The 22439-nt window shown below is 40.8% G+C and overlaps 1 protein-coding gene and 1 long non-coding RNA gene across 9 annotated transcripts; one reads left to right on the forward strand and one right to left on the reverse strand.

Annotated features, from left to right (window-relative positions):
• Positions 1-283: 283 nt before the first annotated feature.
• Positions 284-22369, reverse strand: C6H11orf54 (chromosome 6 C11orf54 homolog). 8 transcript variants are annotated; one of them, XM_074400332.1, is made up of 10 exons: positions 19092-19738; positions 17581-17732; positions 14455-14553; positions 11360-11433; positions 11079-11180; positions 8620-8796; positions 6536-6685; positions 4433-4549; positions 2537-2747; positions 284-1703 (listed from the first exon to the last, which is right to left on the reverse strand). In XM_074400332.1, exons 2-9 carry the CDS (start codon positions 17633-17635, stop codon positions 2574-2576), a joined length of 948 nt encoding a protein of 315 aa, XP_074256433.1. In that variant the 5' UTR covers positions 17636-17732; positions 19092-19738; the 3' UTR covers positions 284-1703; positions 2537-2573. The 8 variants fall into 8 exon arrangements, with proteins under 8 accessions (XP_074256433.1, XP_039318124.1, XP_074256432.1 ...); XM_039462190.2 differs by lacking the exon at positions 19092-19738 and adding an exon at positions 22254-22369 and having other exon boundaries at positions 284-2747; positions 17581-17727; XM_074400331.1 differs by lacking the exon at positions 19092-19738 and adding an exon at positions 22254-22369 and having other exon boundaries at positions 284-2747.
• Positions 17707-19765, forward strand: LOC141584789 (uncharacterized). The gene is made up of 3 exons (XR_012517977.1): positions 17707-17837; positions 17987-18128; positions 19682-19765. It is a non-coding gene; the product is annotated as an uncharacterized LOC141584789 (long non-coding RNA).
• Positions 22370-22439: the final 70 nt, after the last annotated feature.

Below are 22439 nucleotides of genomic sequence, written 5' to 3' on the forward strand. Positions count from 1 at the left end.
CACTTGAGCCCAGCCTGGGCAATATAGTGAGACCCCCATCTCTTAACAAAAATAAAGTAAAGCCTGGATGTTTCCTTCTTTGATGCCAGTGGGAAATTCAAACCACATAAAAGAAGCATCACTCTTGCCCTAATTCCTAACCCATAAAAACCCCAAGTCAGTCGCCTTCCCTGCTGTCAAGTCATTTTTGGATTTGTTTAGGAGCTGCCCTGCTTTCCCCAGAAAGCTTCCTTATGTGAGTCACAACCCTTTTATATTCTGTTGGTGTGTGGGTGGCTTCATCAGTCATTTTTTTTTTTTTTTCTTGAGACAGGGTCTCACTGTGTTGCCCAGGGTACAGTGCAATGGTGCAATCATAGCTCACTGCAGCCTCAACTTCTGGGCTCAAGTGATCCTTATGCCTCAGCCTTCTGGGCAGCTGGGACAACAGGTGCACACAGCCATGCCCAGATAATTAATTTTTTTTTTTTTTTTTTTTTTTTTTTTTTGCAGAGATGGGGCCTCTCTATGTTGCCCAGGCTGGCCTTGAACTCCTGGACTCAAGTGATCCTCCTACCTTGGCTTCCCTAAGTACTGGGATTACAGGTGTGAGCTGCTGAACCTGGCTGTCAGTCTGGATATCTGAACCAAATTTTGGGTGTGGAATGCATCCTGTCTCATTGTGGGATGGCCACAAAAAACAGCATCCTCTTTACAGTCCATCTACTGCTTTATTTCTTTTCATAGCACTTAATACCACCTGACATATTATATATTTATTGTTTGTCTTCCCCACTAGACAGATCCCCAGCTTTAGTAAAGTGTTTGGCATAATCATCCAAGTGGTACTTTGCTAGCATTGTTTTTTTATGTTATTTTATTTTATTTTACATAAACGACTTGATGGAGCTAGCTCTGTTAAAGGCACTAGTGCTACAGTCATGAACAAGGCCATTGCCTGCATAAAGTGCACACTCCAGAGAACAGGGTAGGTGTTCAATACATATTTGTTAAATGAAAGACTATTAATATTATTTTTCTCTGGAAGTAAGATATTAAAAATACAATATTTCATAAATTTAATTCATTTTTTGCATCAAAATAGTGCTTAAAATAATAGGAATGTATACTCATAAGACATAGCTAACATCCAAAGTAGACAATTAAACATATTATTTGAAAATTATTTACTTAGTGCTAAAGAATTCCTAAATTTGCACATTAGCAAGATTGGCATTAGCACCATTACAAAGTTGATCTTTGGCTCATGATTATTCAAAGAACATCCAGGAAAATGTCAACCATTACAATCAGTGAGTATAATTTTATACTTCAGCAAGTACAGTGGTCATGTTCAGCAACAGCCTCACTTACAAATTAAAGTAAGCTCACTTCAGTGTTGCATTTTGATGCTGTTTTTCCCCCCTCTCTTGCATTTTAAATACCAGCAAAATACAAATTGCTTCTAAGTGGCAATCGAAACAAGGGAGGAATTATGGCTAACCAACCAGTTGCTAATATTTGTGTTTTTTTTATTTAAGAAAAGATTTAAATAATATAGATAGGGTCTCACCATGGTGTCCAGGCTGGTCTTGAACTCCTAGGCTCAGGAAATCCTCCCACAGGCTTCGGCCACCATGCCCAGCCTGTTAATGCTGGTGAAAGGCAAATTGCAAACTTCTATGGTTTAACTTCAGAAGGGTAAAGGGCTTCCCACCTGCCACCTTGTTCCATGAAAAGAGTATACGCTGATTACTAGAATGTTTAAAATTCATTACAGATTCAATAACGATCAACATTTCTAAACACTGATTTTTCTCTCTTTTTCAAATTTTTTTAATGTCATGCAGGTAGTAACACTGATTTTTCTCATACTCAGAAACATCTACTTAGCAGTTGTGTGACACTAATTTGCATAGTAGAAATAACTGCATGATTCCTGATGTTTATATTCAAGGTATAAACATGACTGATTTTGCTAAAAGTATAGAATAAAAAAACAATGAAGCTGGTATGTAAAAAATTAAAGAATATCTCAATTAGGTATTTTTGTTCCCCATTTCTTTCAGACAGATCTATGAAATAATATAGAATATAATGTCAATATATCCTTTCATATGAAGTTATAAAAAGGGGTTTAAGTAGTGAGATCATTTTTATTTTGTACTTTTTAAAAAAATAGAGACAGGGTCTTGCTTTGATGCCCAAGCTAGTCTCAAACTCCTAGGCCAGGCATCCCCAAACTACGGCCACGGGCCACATGCGGCCCCCTGAGGCCATTTATCCGGCCCCCCGCTGCACTTCAGGAAGGGGCACCTCTGTCATTGGTGGTCAGTGAGAGGAGCACAGTATGTGGCGGCCCTCCAACGGTCTGAGGGACAGTGAACTGGCCCTCTGTGTAAAAAGTTTGGGGATGCCTGTCCTAGGCTCTAGTAAGTCTTCTGCCTCAGCCTCCCAAAGGGCTGGGATTATAGGTATGAGCCATTGTGCCTGGCCTGTGAGATCATTTCTATTGGTTTTACAGATGTATCAATTAATGAGTCAACAATTAATTAACCTTAATTATTTCTTTTTCTAAATAAGTATCAGCTGATTTAATCTCGCCCAACTGAATGAGTCTCCTTTGGTTGATCAATGCGATAGAGAAACTCTGCAGGTAAGAAGTATCCAAGATATTCCACTATGTCTGGAGTAGTGTCATAATGGTAGTGTCCACCTTCTCCATGATGACTAAAAAAATGAGTGTGCTCCAGTCGCAAATCAAACCCCTAGGACAACAGACAAACAACATGTTAGTATTCAAATTATTTTGATTAGAGTTTAAGGGGGAAGGAGAACTTTTCACGTTGCAGTAGTTTTTGTTTTTTATATAGGTAATACGTTCACATGTTCGAAATTCAAAGAGTGCAAAAAGATATATTCAGTAAAATGTACCTTCTTCTCTCTTGCCCTCACCACTCACTACCCTTCCTAGCAGATAACCAGTGTAAGCAGTTTCTTGCATACCCTTCCAGAAATATTTATTTTTACTCAAATGTATTATTTTGTACACACTTTTCTGCATATAACTTTTTTTCACTTAACAATTTAACTTTGAGATCTTTGTATATCAAATCATAAAAGAGCTTCCTCATTCTTTTATACCTATGTGGTATTCCATTGTTTACATAACTTCTCAACTGAATGTAATCACTCAATCAAAAGATATGATCAGGCTGGGTACAGTAGCTCACACCTGTATCCCACCACTTTGGGAGGCTGATGTGGGTGGATCACTTGAGGTCAGGAGCTCCAGACCAGACTGGCCAACATGGCAAAACCCTGTCTCTACCAAAAATACAACAATTAGCCGGGTGTGATGGTGAGCACCTGTAATCCCAGCTACTCAGGAGGCTGAGGCAGGAGTATTGCTCAAACCCAGGAGGCAGAGGTTGCAGTGAGACGAAATGGCACTACTGCACTCCAGTCTGGGCAACAGAGCAAGACTCTGTCACAAAAACAAAACAAAACAAAACAAACACCAGTAATATAGTAGACATTTGCTTGGAACTGGTCTATAATTTTTTTCCCTAGTATATAGTATTGTAATATAATGAACACCAAATAAGATGATAGGAGACCTGAATCCTAGTTGTGACTCTACTATTGCTTGTTTGTTTTGAGATGGTGGTTATACTGTTACCCAGGCTGGTCTCAAACTTCTGGGTTCAAGTCAGCCTCCTCAGTAGCTGGGAATACTGTGGTATGCCACCGTGCCGAGCTACACCTGCTATTTAATAAAATAATTTTGGATGTTATTTAAAATGCTTGTGCCTTCATTTCCTCAAAGGTAAAATCTGTTTTGCCTAACTGAGGGTGGTGAAGAGCTTCCATATCTTCCAAAATAATTCTAGAGGCTATCCTAATTCTTTTTTTCTTTTTCTTTTTAAGACGGTGTTTCACCTTGTTGGTCAGGCTGGTCTTGAACTCCTGACCTCAGGTAATCTGCCTGCCTTGGCCTCCAAACTCCTTGAATTACAGACGTGAACCACCACACCCGGCCCCCTAATTCTTAAATAACAACAACACATGGCTGGGTGAGGTAGCTCAGCTTGTAATCCCAGCACTTTCGGAGGAGGTGGGCAGGTCATCTGAGGTCAGGAGTTCGAGACCAGCCTGATCAACATGGCGAAACCCAGTCTCTACTAAAAACACAAAAACTAACCAGGCACAGTGGCGCATGCCTATAATCCCAGCTACTCAGAAGTCTGAGGCAGAAGAATCGTTGGAACCTGGAGGTGGAGGTTACAGTGAGCTGAGACAGTGCCGTTGCACTCCAGCATGGGCAATTAAGAGTGAAATTCTGTCTCAAAAAAATGAGAAAACAACACAAAAAATGCCTCGTTCTTAAAGATGAGCATAAAAATCAAGCATTATCATTGTAGTATAATATAAAAAATAGACACAGACTTACTGGGTCTCTGGAGACAAAAACTGGTAGACAAACCAAAGGAGCCTTCATCTCATAAAAATGCAACCATTTATTGACCTCTTCATCAGAGTTCAAGGGGCAGGAAGAAAATTCTGCAGGCTACAACAAAAGATAATTACTTAGGTAAACATACTGAATGTTACTAAGAATTAAAAATTTTTAAAAATATATTTTATTCACTTTCTATTTTCTATTTTTATTTTTTGTGAGATAGGGTCTGGCTCTGATCACTCAGGCTCAAGTGCAGTGGGACGGTCACAGTGGGCCTGGAAAAGACACCACAAGTTTCCAGTCTGGTCTGTGGGATTGGCAGCTGGGCCCCCAGCCTTCAGGCCCTCCCTGGCCTGAAGGTAGGGCCTCACCGGAAACCCGCCCCCTTCTGTCCAGGAATCTGTGGGCCTCCTGTGGCCATTCACAGAATCCAGGCTGTAGGTGCCAAAGGGTGCCTGAAGGCTAGTGCCGAGCTGCCCTCACCCTCCGCTGTTTTCCTTCTATGCTTGTGTCAGCATCCAAAATCCAGAGGGGGCTGGTGTGTCAGCACTACCGTGAGCGTGTGCACACTTGGCTGGGCTGTGACGACATCAGGGTTCAGCCTGACTTTGCTCCTGGATTGAGCGGGCTCTGACAGCAGGGAGAACCCAGGTAGTGGGAGCAGGCATTTCCAAACCTGCAAGAGCAGTGGGGGTCTTCCCAGACCCTCAATAGTACAGGAATGCCTGGGTCTATAGCCAATTTGTGCAGCTACAGCTTCGTGGAGAAGGTAGGGCTCCTGCCTGCTCCGTGGAGCAAGAGACCCAGGTTTATAGCTGCAGGTTTGAGCGGCTACAGTTGCGCTTGGGAAGGTAGGGATCCTGCCTGCTCCGGCGCCTGACAGCACAGGGATGCCAGGGACCACAGCCATGGCTTGGACAGCTGCAGCGGCACCAAGGGAGCCCCCATGCCAACTCGGAAAGGGTGGCACTCCCACTTGTCCCCAGCTTCCACTGGATCCGTGGAGTGTGCAGCCCCAGCCGTGTCTCCCTGATGCAGCTGCTTCAGTCTGCCTGCTGCTGCCACCATCACTATGTTGACCAGGCTGGTTTTAAATTCCTAGCCTCCAGCAGTCCTCCCACCTGGGCCTCTCAAAGTACTGGGATTACAGGCATGAGCTGCTGTGTGGGCCTGGAATTTATTTTTATCTTAAAAGCAAACTTATTCAAAATAAAGTTTTAATATATTAACATGGATAAAGACATTATCTTGGCAGGTGTGGTGGCTCACACCTGTAATCCCAGCACTTTGGGAGGCTGAGGCGGGTGGATCACCTGAGGTCAGGAGTTCGAGATCAGCCTGATCAACATGGCGAAACCCCATCTCTACTAAAAAATACTAGATTAGCTGGGTATGGTGGTGAATGACTGTAATCCTAGCTACTCTGGGGGCTGAGCAGGAGAATCACTTGAATCCAGGAGGTGGAGGTTGCGGTGAGCCGAGATCATGCCATTGCACTCCAGCCTGGGCAACAATAGCAAAACTCCATCTCAAAAAAAAAAAAAAAAAAAGAAAAACAAAAAACATATTATCTCACAATCTGATTCACAATATTATCATTTAAATTTTAAAGTAATACAATCATAGTAAAAATAATTTGTTCACAGTGTCTTTTAATGTAGAATTCCCAACATATACTTTACAATCCTAAGATCTGGCTGGGTGCAGTGTCTTAACATCTGTAATCCTAGTACCTTGGGAGGCCGAGGCGGGTGCATCACCTGAGGTCAGTAGTTGGAGACCAGTCTGGCCAACATGGCAAAACCATGTCTCTACTAAAACTACAAAATGAGCCTGGTGTGGTGGTGTATGCCTATAATCTCAGCCACTCGGAAGGCTGAGGCAGAATAATTCCTTGAATCTGGGAGGGAGAGGTTGCAGTGAGCCAAGATCATGCCACTGCACTCCAGCCTGGGCAACAGAGTGAGGCTTCATCCATTCATTCATTCATTCATTCATTTATTGAGGCTCCGTTTGAAAAAAACAATCCTAAGATCTTAAGCATGTGTACACACACAAACTCCTTCATGCATGTATTCACACATGGCCTCTTACCATAATGTGAGACTTCACTTTTCCCTTCTGAATTATGAAAGTACCTCCCATCCCTACAGGCTTATTTCCATAATGTTTTTCCAGGTTCTGTCTCATACAAGTCACAAAGTTAAGTGGTCCAGTTCTTCTTTTGGCTTTCACCTCAATTACCTATAGAGGAAATAAAGATGCATACCATTGATTATGCTGCAAAATAACTACCTAAGTAAAACATTATATAATTTAATGCTATCAAGCAAATACTGTGTTCTTTGCTTAGAGCCCCCAGATCTGAGTTTAGACGTCACAACCCCGTGAGTCTTGATCAATCATATATATATATATGTATACACACACACACACACACACACACACACACACGCATATGTATCAGTTATATGTAATTTACTGATAAGTCTTAAGCACGCTTTCTTCAACTGAGAAACTGAGAGTTATTGACGAGTCCTACACTGAACTCTAGACTCTTAACATACATGTCAAGGCAGTAAAAGTTTGAGAATTACCTTCTTTAAAGAAATTAACCTTTGGTAAGTGGGGGTGAGGAGAAAATGATTACATTTTCTCACTTCCCATAAAATTCTGCACTGTGTTATCTCCCCAACTCGGAAGATAAGTATTTTCACTTCCCAATCTCATACCTCAAAGTAGCTGAAGAGGCTATCTCCACTTACAAAACAGGAGAGTCTTCACAAAAGCTAACACTGAAATCATCTTTTATGTACTAACAGGAAGTAAATAGGAAGCAAAGCATTAATTTTCCTTACTTTCTTCCTGCTGTAAGATTTTGCTACCAACATTTCTATCTAGAGCATGTGTGATTTGTCAAAAGGAGCAGATAACCTATTTACTACCTATAAGTATGCATTATGTATTTTAGCTGTGTGGTTCATGTAGATGACTAACTCACTCCCCAAATTAATATTCTGTTATCTTTTGGTTCTCAGAAAAAGGTCTTGCTTACTAAGTATTCTTCTTTTTTTTTTTTTTTTTTTGAGACAGGTCTTGCTGTCACCCAGGTAGGAGTACAGTGGCATGATCACAGCTCATTGCAGCCTCAAAAACCTGGCACAAGGGATCCTTTTGCCTCAGCCTCTTGAGTAGCTAGGACTGCAGGCATGTATTACCACACCTGGCTAATTAAAAAAAAAAAAATTGTTTAAAAACAGGGTCTTGCTATGCTGCCCAGGGTGGTCTGAAACTGCTAGCCTTAAGTAATCCTCCAGTTTTGGACTCTCAAAGCGCTGGAATTATAGGCATGAGCCACTGTACCAGCTGTATTATTCTTTTTCTTTTTTTCTTTTTGTTGAGACAGCATCTTGCTCTGTTGCCCAGACTGGAATGCAATGGTGTGATCTTGGCTCACTGCAACCTCCATCTCCCAGGTTCAAGTGATTCTCCTGCCTCAGCCTCCCAAGTAGCTGGGACTATAGGAGTGTACCACTAGGCCCGCCAATTTTTGTATTTTTAGTAGACATGGGGTTTCGCCAAGTTGGTCAGACTGGTCTCAAACTCTTGACCTCAGGGGATCCATCTGTCTCAACCTCCCAAAGTGCTAGGATTACAGGCGTGAGCCACTGTGTCCAGCCCCCAGCTGTATTATTCTTAACCTTAGTTTTAAAGATAACTTTTGCTCTGCATGTAGTACTCTCTCAATCTTTCATTACTGGGTTAAAGAGCTTTGACTTAAGAAGCTCTAATTTTCTTTTTCCTTTCTTTTTTTTTTTTCTTGACATAGAGTCACACTCACTGGCCCAGACTGGAATCCAGTGGTGCGATCTCGGCTCACCACAACCTCTGCCTTCTGGGTCTGAGTGATTCTCTCACCTTAGCCTCTTGAGTAGCTGGGAATACAGGCACACACCACCACACCCTATTAATTTTTGTATTTTTTGGTACAGATGGGGTTTCACCATGTTGGCCAAGCTGGTCTTGAACTCCTGACCTCAAGTTATCCACCTACCTTGGCTTCCCAAAGTGAGAAGTTCTAATTTTCTTAGCAAAACCATATTTAGGGTAGTAACAGTTCAAATTTTTAGCTATCTGAGAACATTTAGGGAATATGGTATTTTTATGGACAAAATCACCTTGCCAGGTTGCCCCTCACTGGCAAAAAGATTAGCCAATAATGCACACTCAAAATCATGATGCTTCTCACTGTATTTCTCCAGAAGGTACCCTCCATCTGCAGAGTTCACATGGGCAAAGTAACTTCCATTCACAGGAGGCTTGTGTTCACTTTCTGTCTGAATAACTGGCATAAACTGAAAAGAAAGTAAGGTAATTACTCAATCTTTATATCTCTTCAATAAGAATATCTTGAATAATGTCACAAAACATTTAATCCTTTTAAGATATTTTAGTTCAAGTCCTAATAAGAGAACATAAAATATGTAATATTTAATTTTAGACATAAAAAACTTGAAAAACATTTTATAAGATATTTATAGGCCGGGTGCGGTGACTCATGCCTGTCATCCCAGCACTTTGGGAGGCCAAGGTGGGCAGATCATGAGGCCAACATGGTAAAACCCCATCTCTACAAAAACACAAAAATTAGCTGGGCATGGTGGTGCACACCTGTAGTCCTAGCTATTCGGGAGGCTGAGGTAGAATTGCTTGAACCCAGTAGGCGGAGGCTGCCGTGAGCTGAGATCACACAACTACACTCTGGCCTGGAGACAGAGTGAGACTCTGTCTCGAAAGAAAAAAAGAAATTTATGGTATTTCTTACAGTATATCTATAAATTGCATGAAATATCTTATTTTAACTTTTAAACTTTTTTTATTTTTTAAATTTAATTTAATTAATTAATATATTTTTTGAGACGGAGTTTCACTCTTGTTACCCAGGCTGGAGTACAATGGTGTGATCTCAGCTCACCGCAACCTCCGTCTCCTCGGTTCAAGCAATTCTCCTGCCTCAGCCTCCCAAGAAGCTGGGACTACAGGCGTGTGCCACCATGCCCACCTAATTTTTGTATTTTTAGTAGAGACGGGTTTTTTTGTATTTTTAGTAGAGATGGGGTTTCACCATGTTGACCAGGATGGTCTCGATGTCTTGACCTCGTGATCCACCCGTCTCGGCCTCCCAAAGTGCTGGGATTATAAGTGTGAGCCACTGCACCCGGCGTTATTTTTTATTTTTAACTTTTAAACTTTTTTTCCTAACTTGAACACTAGGCAAATTGTATTAATGTTTCTGCAAAGAACTGGTATGACTATTTTTTTTTTTTTTTTTTTTGAGACGGAGTTTCGCTCTTGTTACCCAGGCTGGAGTGCAATGGCGCAATCTCGGCTCACCACAACCTCCTCCTACTGGCCTCAGGCAATTCTCCTGCCTCAGCTTCCTGAGTAGCTGGGATTAAAGGCACGTGCCACCATGCCCAGCTAATTTTTTGCACTTTTAGTAGAGACGGGGTTTCACCATGTTGACCAGGATGGTCTCGATCTCTCGACCTCGTGATCCACCCGCCTCGGCCTCCCAAAGTGCTGGGATTACAGGCTTGAGCTACCGCGCCCGGCCTGGTATGACTATTAATAGTCGTATCTGAAGAAGTTATGAGAGAATGAGCAGACTGAAGTCTTCTATTAATGAGATTCAAAGTATTTTCTTTTCTTTCTTTTTTTTTTTTTGAGATGGAGTTTCGCTCTTGTTACCCAGGCTGGAGTGCAATGGCGCGATCTCGGCTCACTGCAACCTCCGCTTCCTGGGTTCAGGCAATTCTCCTGCCTCAGCCTCCTGAGTAGCTGGGATTATAGGCACGCACCACCATGCCCAGCTAATTTTTTGTATTTTTAGTAGAGACGGGGTTTCACCATGTTGATCAGGTTGGTCTCGATCTCTCGACCTCGTGATCCACCCACCTCGGCCTCCCAAAGTGCTGGGATTACAGGCTTGAGCCACCGCGCCCGGCCTCTTTTTTTTTTTTTTTTAAGAGACAGGGTTTTTCCATGTTGGTCAGGTTGGTTTTGAACTCCTGACCTCAGGTGATCCGCCCATCTCAGCATCCCAAATTGCTGAGATTACAGGCGTGAGCCACCACGCCCAGCTAGAAACAGTAATATTATCATATGCTAATAATATATACTAGTAATCACTATTAATTTTTATAAATAACCATCATATTATTCTGATAGTTTCCTACTATTTGGTCTAGAAGAGGGAGTTGACCAGATCACTATTATTCCATTCATCTTCTGATCCAAAGCTGTCTGCATACCCAAAGCAAAGATTTATAGAGAAGCTAGGAATCATGTAAGAATATAAGTATTTTATAATCCAAACCTTCAGCAGAATACCCTAGGACCCTGCATTTATTTAAGGCTGAACCTATAACCTAAGAAAATCTAAAACTATAAGTTAGTATTCATCACAGTTAGACCAGTTGAAGTGTGTGCTATACCACAAATCTGTATCAAGTAGTATTAAATCTGCAGAGAGATTTACAATTCAGTCAGAAAGTAGGATTTTTGGCACTGAAAGCAAAAAGACACATCAGATGTCAAATCAATAAAGTAAAATAATTATCTTATATATGCCGACCTCAGAATTGAACCCAAGAGTTTGAAATGGACCTGCTCCTGCTCCAAGAATAAAAGCTCCAGGTAGCTTGATTTCTTTTGCAATTTTATTCAGATCATAAACCTATAGAAGAGGAAAAAATATTATTAAAATCATAACTTGACCAAGTCCCTGGTTTATCTTTTATTACTGGTCCATTAGCACTTCCTTGCCAATTGAGCAACAGGTCTTCTAATAATAAACAGGGTAATCAATCCAACTTCTACAATCTTCAAGCGAACATGCCGAGTAAAAGTACTTACTTTTTTTTGGTTTACAAGAGGCAATAAGTAAGGCACACCTCCTACTTCTGCAATTCTAGTTTTCCCACAGATGCCTTAAAAAAGAAAAAAAACACAAGCCATCTTAAAAATAGGCAAACATCTAATTTAATAATAAAATGTGAGAAGACATGAATTTAATTTATTAACAGTACGTAACTTCTCCATTCTCATAGAGGTTTACCAATATTCAGGGACTGGAAAATATAAGTAGCTAGAACCCCTGTCCTATTTTAACTACCTGTGTCTCTAATATCATCATAACCAAGCATGGCTTATATAGTTGGTGGCATAAAGGCAATACAAGGCAAGGGCAAGGGTTAGAACTGGGGCCCAAAGTTTGGATTGGGTGAGGTTTGCTGAATGTCTTTAATGCCTTATTTCTTTAAAAAAAATGTTTGTTTGTTTGTTTGTTTGTTTTGGTTAAAATTGTTGTTTTTTAACTTAAAATATTTTGCTCTGATAGAATGTAAATTCTTAGGCCAGGCGCAGTGGCTCATACCTGTAATCCCAGCACTTCCGGAGGCTGAGGCGGGAGTATCACTTGATGTCAGGAGTTTGAGATGAGCCTGGCCAACATGGTGAAACCCAGTCTCTTCCAAGAACACAAAAATTAGCTGGGTGTGGGGGCATGCACCTGTAGTTCTAGCTACCTGGGAGACTGAGGCAGAAGAATTGCTTAAACCTGGGAGGTGGAGGTGGTGGGCGGGGGGCGAGATCGCACCACTGCACTCCAGCCTGGGCAACAGAGTGAGACCGTCTTAAAAAACAAAACAAGCTGGGCGTGGTGGCTCATGCCTGTAATCCCAGCACTTTGGGAGGCTGAGGCAGGTAGATCACCTAAAGTCAGGAGTTCAAGACCAGCCTGGCCAACATGATGAAACCCAGTCTCCACTACAAATACAAGAATTAGCCAGGTATCGTGGTGCACACCTGTAATCCCAGCTACTCAGGAACTGAGGCAGGAGGATCACTTGAACTTGGGTGGGGGTGGATGCTGCAGTGAGCCAAGATCACGCCACTGCACTCCAGCCTGGGCAACAGAGTGACTCTGTCTCAGAAAACAAAACGAAACAAAACAACCCAGAGAGATCTAGGTGAGAGGTACAAATTTCAAAATTGTATTCAGGCAGTAATTAAAACCATAAGAGTAGATTAAAAAAAAAAACCAGATAGATTATTCAAAATTAGAAAGGGCTAAGGAAATAATTCTGGAAAGCATCAACATTTAAAAGCCTATTAGAAGGAAAAAGGAATCAAGAAAAGTATGGAAGAAAGGAGGAAGGAAAGGTACCAACGAAGAAGAGGTGAAACAAGGAGAGAGGAGATGGAACCCAGGGGAGAATGTCAGGCAGCAATGGCCAAGCAGTAAGAAATACACAGAGAGGTGAAATAATACTAGTAAAACATTTTAAGGTCATTGGTGATCTTAGCAAGACCAGTTCATGTAGAAAATGTCGAATACACCACCGCACCCAGCTAATTTTTTTTTAAAGTAGAGATTGGTTTTTACCATGTTGGCCAGGCTGGTCTTGAACGTCTAACTACGTTTATGAAAGATCATACATACACATATTAGACACATATCTGCCTTTTAGTATTGCAACTTAAAGACTCACAAGTTATTGACCGGAAAACACTTTTTCAAAGTATAACTCTGCATGACAGAATTAAAACTAACAATTTTGGCCAGGTGTGGTAGCTCACACCTGTCATCCCAGCACTTTGGGAGGCTGAGGCGGGTGGATCACTTGAGGTCGGGAATTCGAGACCAGCCTGACCAACATGATGAAACCCTGTCTCTACTAAAAACACAAAAATTAGCCAGGCGTCATGGTGCACGCCTATAATCCCAGCTACTTGGGAGGCTAATGTATGAGAACTGCTTGAACCCAGGAGGCAGAGGTTGCAGTGAGCCAAGATCACGCCACTGTACTCCATAATACAGCCTGGGTGACAGGGCAAGACTCCATCTCAAAAAAAAAAAAAAAAAAAGAAAAGAAAAAAGATTAACGATTTTTTTCTCCTTTCCTGTATTCTTCTGTTTCCTGACCTTGACTTAATTTTAATTAATTACTTAATTAGCAGGGGAAATATTAATACTCTTATATTAAAAAAAACTATAAAAAGTATTATGCTAAATGATTTCAGGAAGTTAAAAGAAATTGCCATATGGTACACAAGCCTTCTAGAATTTACAGCTCTGCTTAAAATCAAAGACTGTTTAAGCTGGAAAGACCTCCAAAGAACATTCTATTTAAATCTCCCCATGTATCTCAAAGTCAGATATGTTAAGATAGAACTAGAGGCGAGAATTTCTATGCAAACTCCTTTTTAGCAAATATATCAATTGCATAATAAAAATAACTCTTTGAGTGTTTATCCTCAAATTCCTCATCATAGTAGGGTATAATGGGAGAAGGTTAGACTTTGGAAACAGACAGACTTGCATTTGAATCCTGATTATGATGTACACTGAGCTTACCTAGCCTCTCTAAGCTTCAGTTTTCTCACCTATAAACCAGGGTTACTACTCAACTTGCAGTGTTATTGTAAAAACTAAAACATCAAATAATTATCTATCACACTGACAAATTATTTTATTCTACTAATACTAATTAATTTCCCTTACTTCTCACTTCCAAACAGTGAACACTCACTTGGCAAATCTGTTGAAGGGTTAGTTTTAATAGATTATTCAAATACAAGGCTTTTAGGATCCCTTCTGGTCTTGAATAAATAAAATAATAAAAATCAAAATCAGTTTCCATAATAGTCTGAGCAATTAAAAGCAAAACTCTCATGTGACATAAAGAATTTTAACCTGTTGGATATGTATTCTATATTCTGTGAAGGTTATATAAGTGCATAAAACACAATCTTTTTCCGTTAGAGTATGAAATGAAATTTAATCAGTATCAGAAGAGTGAGCACAGAAATTTAGCACAATTTAGCCTAAATATTGTGAATGACAATATTCTTTATTTGTAGATAATTTAAGATGTCCTTAAAAATAATTCTAGTTTCAGAAAAGGATTACAACTAAAAAACAAAAGTTAACTGCAAAAATTGCTTACCTTTTACAGGAAAGGTAAAGGGTTCCTTAGTCAAATCAGGGCAATCAACTACAGAGACCTGGACATCAGCAAAGTTATCTTTTAACCCCATCTGCATAACTAATAAAGACAAGGAATAAGATTATTTGAACTCATGTAAAAACTTGGTTACCACATATCTAAAGTGCCCTCAACACACTTCCCACCTCAACTTGTATAATAAAAAAGAAGGGGAAAATGGTCTTATTAATGAATATAATTAGACATCAGACATAATCACAACGTATAACATAGACTAAGATAGTGATTTCCAATTGTTGAAGATAAACAGACTGCACTTGTGTGAGGGTGAGGATTACCTTTGTTTTTGAAAAAAGATTCCAAAAACCAACTGAAATGCAAACATTTAAACTTTTTGAAAAGTAAGCAATCACGTGTAACAACTTCAATGAAGGTAATAGACAAAATGTGGAGCAAAGCAGCCAGACACAAAAGACTATATACAATATTACTTCACCTTACGCATCTCAAAAACAGGCAATGGATCAAGGCTGATTGGGAAGGTGTGCAAAGGAGTCTTCTGAGATGTTGGAAATATTTTACATTTTGATCTGGATAGTAGTTACATAGGTATAAACACTGATAATATTCATCAAGCTGTACATTCAAAATTAGGGTATTTTACTGTAGATAGTTACACCTCAATAACAATGTAAAAAAGCACAGGTGTCTCAAAGTTATTAACGTAAGACCAATGTATTTCGCACTCTCTCTCTTTTATTTGTAGAGACCGGGTCTTGCTATATTGCCCAGCCAGTCTCGATCTCCTCGGCTCAGTGATCTTCCTGCCTTGGGTCTCCCAAAGTGCAGGGGGATTACAATGAGCCATCACACCCAGCCTTAATGTATTTATTTATTTATTTATTTATTTATTTATTTATTTATTTTTGAGACAGAGTCCCACTCTGATAGCCTCATCCTGTCACCCAGACTGGAGTGCACTGGTACCCAGCATAATCTTGGCTCACTCAGCCTTGATCTCCAGGCTCAAGAAATCCTCCCACCTCAACTTCCCTGGTAGCTGGAACTACAGGCGGGCGCCACCAGGCTTGGCAAATTTTTGTATTTTTTGTAAAAATGGGGTTTTGGCTTGTTTCCCAGGCTGCTTTCAAACTCCTGGGCTCAAGAGATTTGCCCACCTTGACCTCCCACAGTGCTGGAATTACAGGTATGAGCCACTGCTTCAGCCAGTGTACTTTTAAGGATTAAAAGTTCTGACAAAATTTCTTTCTTCTTTTTTTTTTTGAGACGGAGTTTTGCTCTTGTTACCCAGGCTGGAGTGCAATGGCACAATCTCGGCTCACTGTAACCTCTGCCTCCTGGGTTCAGGCAATTCTCCTGCCTCAGCCTCCTGAGTAGCTGGGATTACAGGCATGCGCCACCATGCTCAGCTAATTTTTTGTATTTTTAGTAGAGACGGAGTTTTACCATGTTGACCAGGATGGTCTCGATCTCTTGACCTCATGATCCACCCAACTTGGCCTCTTTTTTTTTTTTTTTTTGTGAGACCGAGTCATGCACTGTTGCCTAGGCTGAAGTGCAGTGGCGTGATCTTAGCTCACTGTAACCTCTGTCTCCTGAGTTCAAGCCAATTCTTGTGCCTCAGACTCCTAAGTAGCTGGAATTACAGGCACACACCACCATGCCCAGCTAATTTTTGTATTTTTAGTAGAGATGGGGTTTCACCATGTTGGCCAGGCTGGTCTTGAACTCCTGACCTCAAGTGATCTGTCCAACTCAGCCTCCCAAAGTGCTGAGATTACAGGCATGAGGCACTGCGCCCAGCCACAAAATGCCTTTTTTACTAAACATATCTTGCACATATAGAAGGAAAATGGAAACAAATACAAAAGTGAAAACAGGTTCTAGAAAAGCAATCAAAGAAAAAATTTGGCCAAGCATGGTGGCTCATGCCTGTAATCTCAACACTTTGGGTGGCCAAGGCAGGAAGATCAAGTGAGGCCAGGAGTTCAAGAGCATCCACGGCAGTATAGCCAGATCCTGTGTCTACAAAAATAAAGAAGAAAAAGAAAAAGAAAAAATTCCTAGCTGCCCTGTCATATCAGGAAAGACAGACTAATGAAGAAATATAGGCCAAACAATACAGATTGTTTACTAGCTACCATTCAATCAAAATGAGAAAAAGGTTATAAGAGGAAAAGTCACAACAAAGCAAAAATAAGTCTACTTCTTGACTTCAATCACATCAGAATGACAGATGAACTACCGGAACAAGACATTTTGAGAAACAAGGGAAGGTTCTATAGCTTCCATCAGAACAGAACCTATAGGTTGTCAAATAAAGACTGGTATTCTGACAGACGTTACAGCTTTGGATTAGTACTATTCCTGGCTTCATTTTGTGTACTGTTTCTATTTTCCTTTTTTTTTTAAACCTATCTTCCATCCTAACTTATCTTGGGAAACTGCCTTAAATACTTGTTTGAACAAGGTGAAATATATAAAAATATACACAGACAGAAATCAAGGCAAGTTCACTAGCAGTCTGTCATTATTAGTGGGGGAGGGGAAGTATATTGGGAACATGATTAATATACAAGAGTAGAATATATATTTAAAGAATAATGTAAGTGAAAAAGTTAAAGCAAAATTGTGCGACTCTGGACATCACACATACATAAGTCTTGGATTACTAGTCATTTTCATCTTGTAAAGTTGGTATCAATAATCTATAAGTGAAAGAAAAAAGAATTTATAAATTATAAATTTAGTTTTTTTTGAGGAACAGATTTTGGACTTTCTCAATAAAAATGGGGCAGAAGAGGTGCTGAAATGGAAAATGAATTTTGTACCAAAAGTATTATTTTGATAGATATATGTAAGTAGTAAGGTATAGATAGATCTTAGAATTTTTTTTTTTTTTTTTTTTCTAAATAGAGACAGGGTTTCACTATGTTGGTCATCCTGGTCTTGAAATCGTGACCTCAGGTAATGCACCCACCTCGGCCTCCCAAAGTGCTGGAATTATAGGTGTGAGCCACCGCGCCCAGAATGATGTTAGAATCTTTTTAAAAGAATTTTCTCTTGAGATAATTTTTAAAAATCCAAAGTTAATATTGTTTTTACCTCCAGCAAGCTCTTCTAGACTTGGCACATGAAAAGAAAACTCAACACAAGCCATTTTCTTTCTTCTTTAGGTATTTGGTTGGACAAATAGAGCTACTCTTGGTTAATTATCACAAGAGTCCAAAGTGCACCAAGTACGAACAGCTTCTGTTCTGGAAATGAACATTAAGCATTCAAACATACAAAAAGAACAAAACGGCATTTAGGTTCTATCTTCACAAAAAGGCAAACACAGCCTCTAGCATTTAATATTCGAAGTGAGAAACAGACAAGTGACCTTTTAATACTTATACTTTATTTCAACTTAAAATTTAAAACTAATTTTTCTTTTTTTCTTCTTTTCTAAAAATTATTATTGGAAAATTCCTAACTCTCAATAATTTTTCTTTTTTCTTTCTTTTTTGAGACGGAGTCTTGTTCTGTTGTCCAGGCTGGAGTGCAATGGCGAGATCTTGGCTCACTGCAACCTCTGCCTCCCGGGTTCAAGCAATTCTCCTGCCTTAGCCTCCTGAGTAGCTGGGACTACAGGCCCATGCCACCATGCCCAGGTAATTTTTTATATTTTTTAGTAGACACAGGGCTTCACCATGTTAACCAGGATGGTCTTGATCTCCTAACCTTGTGATCTGCTGACCTCAGCTTCTCAAAGTGCTAGGATTACAGGTGTGAGGCACTGCGCCCAAGCCTAAAACGATTTTTTTAAATAGAAACAGGGTCTTGCTATGTTGCCCAGGCTGGTCTTGAATTCCTGGCCTCAAGCGATCCTCCTGCCTCCACCTCCCAAAATGCTGTGATTACAAGTGTGAGCCACTGCTCTCGGCTGATGCACTTTTTTTTTAAAGCATATATCTGGAGTGAACATCCAATTTTCTAACAGTTGGTCTTAGGCAGGCGTCCGCAAACTACGGCCCGTAGGCCGCATGTGGCCCCCTGAGGCCATTTATCCAGCCCCCGCCGCACTTCAGGAAGGGGCACCTCTTTCATTGGTGGTCAGTGAGAGGAGCACAGTATGTGGCAGCCCTCCAACGGTCTGAGGGACAGTGAACTGGCCCCCTGTGTAAAAAGTCTGGGGACGCCTGGTCTAAGGAATATAGGTCTTGAAGCTAAAGGTACTTCTTAGAGATTTGTGGATAAGTGTTTAAATGGTTGCAGATAATAGTAAATATAGGACCCTCAAGTATTTCTATAATATGTATTTGTGTTTCTACTCTATATTTGACATTCAGGCCAAAAATTAAATGAGTTCCTCAGACTATCACTTTTTCAAAATAACATTTAAATTATGAATAGAAATGGCAACTTTCATGGAATGGATTAGCCTTTGAAATTCAAATTTTTATTTTCATTTACAAATAAACATATTTTCTTGGTTCAATCTGATAATCTAACCAATTATAATTTGATATGTAAAAGTATGCTTTTCTATCATTGCAACTAAAAAATAAATTAAAATATATGCTAAGTCTACTTTATAACAAATAGGTACACATATACAGAGATTAGTATCTTACCTCAAGTGTTCAGTGATGAAGTATGCAAGCAGGAGGAGATAAAATAAAGTCAGGGAAAAATATAAGTAATATGAGGTTGGCAGGTATCCCACTCCAAGCCAGTCACAACAGGGAACACAGGCAAGACTCTTAAGGGTGTTTCTAAGACTACTGCTGGAGATCTCGTTAAAATTGTTAATAGAACACTTCATTAATCTGAATGGCCTCTGCCCTTAACATGCTTATTCAGCAAGTTAAAGGTGATCCTCAGCCATTTTGAAATATTCTTGCAAATTTTTTTTTCTAATTTTCCAGCAATTCATAGGTTGCTTAGAAACTGGGATTCTAGTTCTGGTACTTTCCAACAACATATCCTCTATAACTATTCTATTGCATACATTGATGATGTTATATTTGTCTTAGTACTTTATCAAATACCAGCTGCTACTGTTTGTGATTTAATAGATGTAATCCGATGTCCCAAATAAAATATATACAACTGTTTATAAAAGATCTCAAATTTTACATAATCATACTTAAATATTTTATTGGGTTGAATAATTTATAATTGTTCAGGAATGAGACAGTTTTTTTCTTTTAAATAATTTCAGATTGACGGACACTACATACAAATAATTCCTGTATATTCTTCATCCGTATTTCCCAAATGTTAACATTTTATCACATTATCAGGCAACTATTGGGTAATAACTTATTTATGAATATGTCAAAATCTGCACAATGAATAGTATGTTCATTTATAATGATGATAATAAAACACTTTTGCTGGCAGTAGGGATAAAAACACATGTTAAAATTCAAATGTAATCTTAATTTTATTCCCTTTACTATCTCTTTACTTTAGTAAAAAAGTAGGTCACTTGTTTATGTCCCTATCAAAATAGAAACAAAGTCCAATCCTGGGAGGATGTAGCTTGAGTAACTGGTTTAGAAATGTACTTATTAGAGATACTTTCTGACCAAGATAATTTGATTGAAAAAAAAAAAAAGAAATGTACTTATTAGGGATACTTATTAGGGGTTTGTGGATAAGTGTCTAAATGCATACAGGACATAAGTATTTCTATAACAGATATTTGTGCTTCCTACCCTATATTTGACATTTAGGCCAAAAATTAAATGAGTTCCTTAGACTATCACTTTTTCATAATAAAATTTAAATTATGAAGGCCTGTCCAATCCTAAAATGATGTGAACTTCACGCAGGCTGATAGCACAGCAGGCAGTGTGGTAGCATGTGTATGTGTGTGTTTATGTGTGAGTTGAAGGTGTGGAGAACGTTAGAGTTGGAGCTGAGAAAGGAGTTAGGTTCTCACATAAACTCCAGGAGCACAGCCTGGAGCCAGATGGAGGCAAACTATATTTTCCTGCCTAATTGGTGGGAGTCCATGGCCCAAAAATAGGGTCTGGATAGGGCACGGAGCTGCAGAGGTAACACCTGGAGGGGTAGACCAACTATCCCAACTAAACTGATTACCCTTTGAGTGCACACTACCAGACACCAGTAGACACTACGCAGACATTCTCTCAAAACTTCACAAGCATGATAGGTTGTAAGACAGGTTGTGGATCTTCAGGGGTCGTGGGCATCCCCCAGACGCTGCTGAGGGGCCTGCATGCAGTTCGCTGCTGCTGATGCCCAAAAGTGCTTGCTCTGGCTCTAGCATCTGCTTACCCCCAGGCTCCCCAGCAAGAGGGGTGCAGTGCAGCTGGCCTGAGTGAGCGGAGTTCCTGGTTTCCAGCCCCATTCACTAGCGCAACCCCTCTCGCGAGGGGTTGAGAGCTTCGGGCTGAGTAAGCCAGGCACCCCTGCCGCAAGTCCCGCAAAGGGGTCTGGGAAATATCCTGCTTCAATTGCACTCCAGCCTGGATGACAGAGCAAGACTTTATCTCTATAAAACAAACAAATACAAAATGTGGCCAGGTGCGGTGGCTCATGCCTATATTCCCAGCACTTTGGGAGGTTGAGGCGGGCGGATCACTGGAGGTCAGGAGTTCAAGACCAGCCTGGCCAACATCGTGAAACCTGGTCTCTACTAAAGTACAAAAGTTAGCCGTGTGTGGTGGTGGACGCCTATAGTCACAGCCACCTGGGAGGCTAAGGTGGGTAGACCCTGGGAGGTGGGGGGTTGCAGTGAGCTGAGAACCCGCCACTGCACTCATGCCTAGGCGACAGAGCTAAAGTCTGTCAAGAAAGAAAGAAAAAGAAAAGAAAAGAAAGATAGAAAGAAAGAAAAAAGAAAGAAAAAGAAAAAAAAAAACAAAATGAAATGGGAAACATTTCAGTGATTCATTCTGCATTACGAGTTAAATGTTACAGCTAGGCTTCCGGTTGAGTACGGCAGTGAGTGACATGTCATACCAGTCCTGGAGCTAAGTCACTTCGCAGACCCTGTGGATCAAACGCAGTGGACTCCCTAAGGGACTGGACTTTCTATACCTGGAATTGTCCAAGTTATGGCGCAAAGTAGGGTAAAGAGACCAGATTACTTTTAAGGCCCGTCCAATCCTAAAATGACGTGCACTATAAATTAAGACTACACAGCTCTACTGGCTTTACCGGTTTATCATATGAGAAAAGAATTTTGAAAGCGGAAAAATCAAACCAGTTCATTCCTTTTTAAAATTACTTTGGGAGGGAAAAAAAAAAACAAACAAACCCCACGAAACTACTTTACAGGGTTTAATCTTAACTCAGGAACTGGTTAAGGAACTAGGGGTGGGCGGGAGTCGGAGGAAACTCAGGAAAAAGAAATCTCCCACCGGTCTCGTCTGCGGCTTGCCAGCCAACTTCCGGGAGGCAGAAAGGGGCGGTCACGAAGCAGGTGCAGAAGTGGGCGTGCCATGGAGTCACGCCGGCGTCCAGCACAAAGGCTCCACACCCGGAGTCGCGGTCGGAGGACGAGCCTTCCCAGTATTTGGACACTGAAAGGTGTCCGAAGGCACAGGCAGACACAGTACGACAAAACACGCCCATACCCCACCCGGCACCCTCGCCACACACCCAGGGCCAGGTTTAGAAAGCCAGGCGACAGCTCAGCAAATGCGAGCCACCGGAAACGAACCGGGCTGGGAGGCCGCTTCCTCGCAGTTCTTACCCTCTCGCAATGGACCTCACGTTTTCTTTTTATTTGCCGAAATGTTCTCGGCTCTTCCACTCACCGAACGGGTCGCGGAAGCCCACACCAGAGCCCCGATCTCCGCTTCAGCCGACCCCGCCTCCACAGAGAACGCGAGCTGGAGCTCCGCCCACGTGAGCCGCTCCTCCCCGCGCGGCGAGAAAAACGGCTACCCCGCTTCCGGTCCTGCTTCCGACGCTCGCCTTCTTCCCGGGTGCTAAGTGGTATC

Source organism: Saimiri boliviensis, chromosome 6, assembly GCF_048565385.1.
Source record: "Saimiri boliviensis isolate mSaiBol1 chromosome 6, mSaiBol1.pri, whole genome shotgun sequence".
NCBI classification, from domain to species: domain Eukaryota; kingdom Metazoa; phylum Chordata; class Mammalia; order Primates; family Cebidae; genus Saimiri; species Saimiri boliviensis.

Bases quoted from the DNA above. Each gene is read 5' to 3' on its own strand.
- C6H11orf54 (XM_039462190.2), bottom strand. From the start codon at position 17,635: ATGGCTTGTGTTGAGTTTTCTTTTCATGTGCCAAGTCTAGAAGAGCTT. The intron at 14,554-17,580 runs GTAAAAACAATA...TGTCTTTATTAG, and splicing joins TCTAGAAGAGCTTGCTGGAG to TTATGCAGATGGGGTTAAAA. The intron at 6,686-8,619 runs GTGATTTTGTCC...TTTCCTCTATAG, and splicing joins GTGAGGGGCAACCTGGCAAG to GTAATTGAGGTGAAAGCCAA.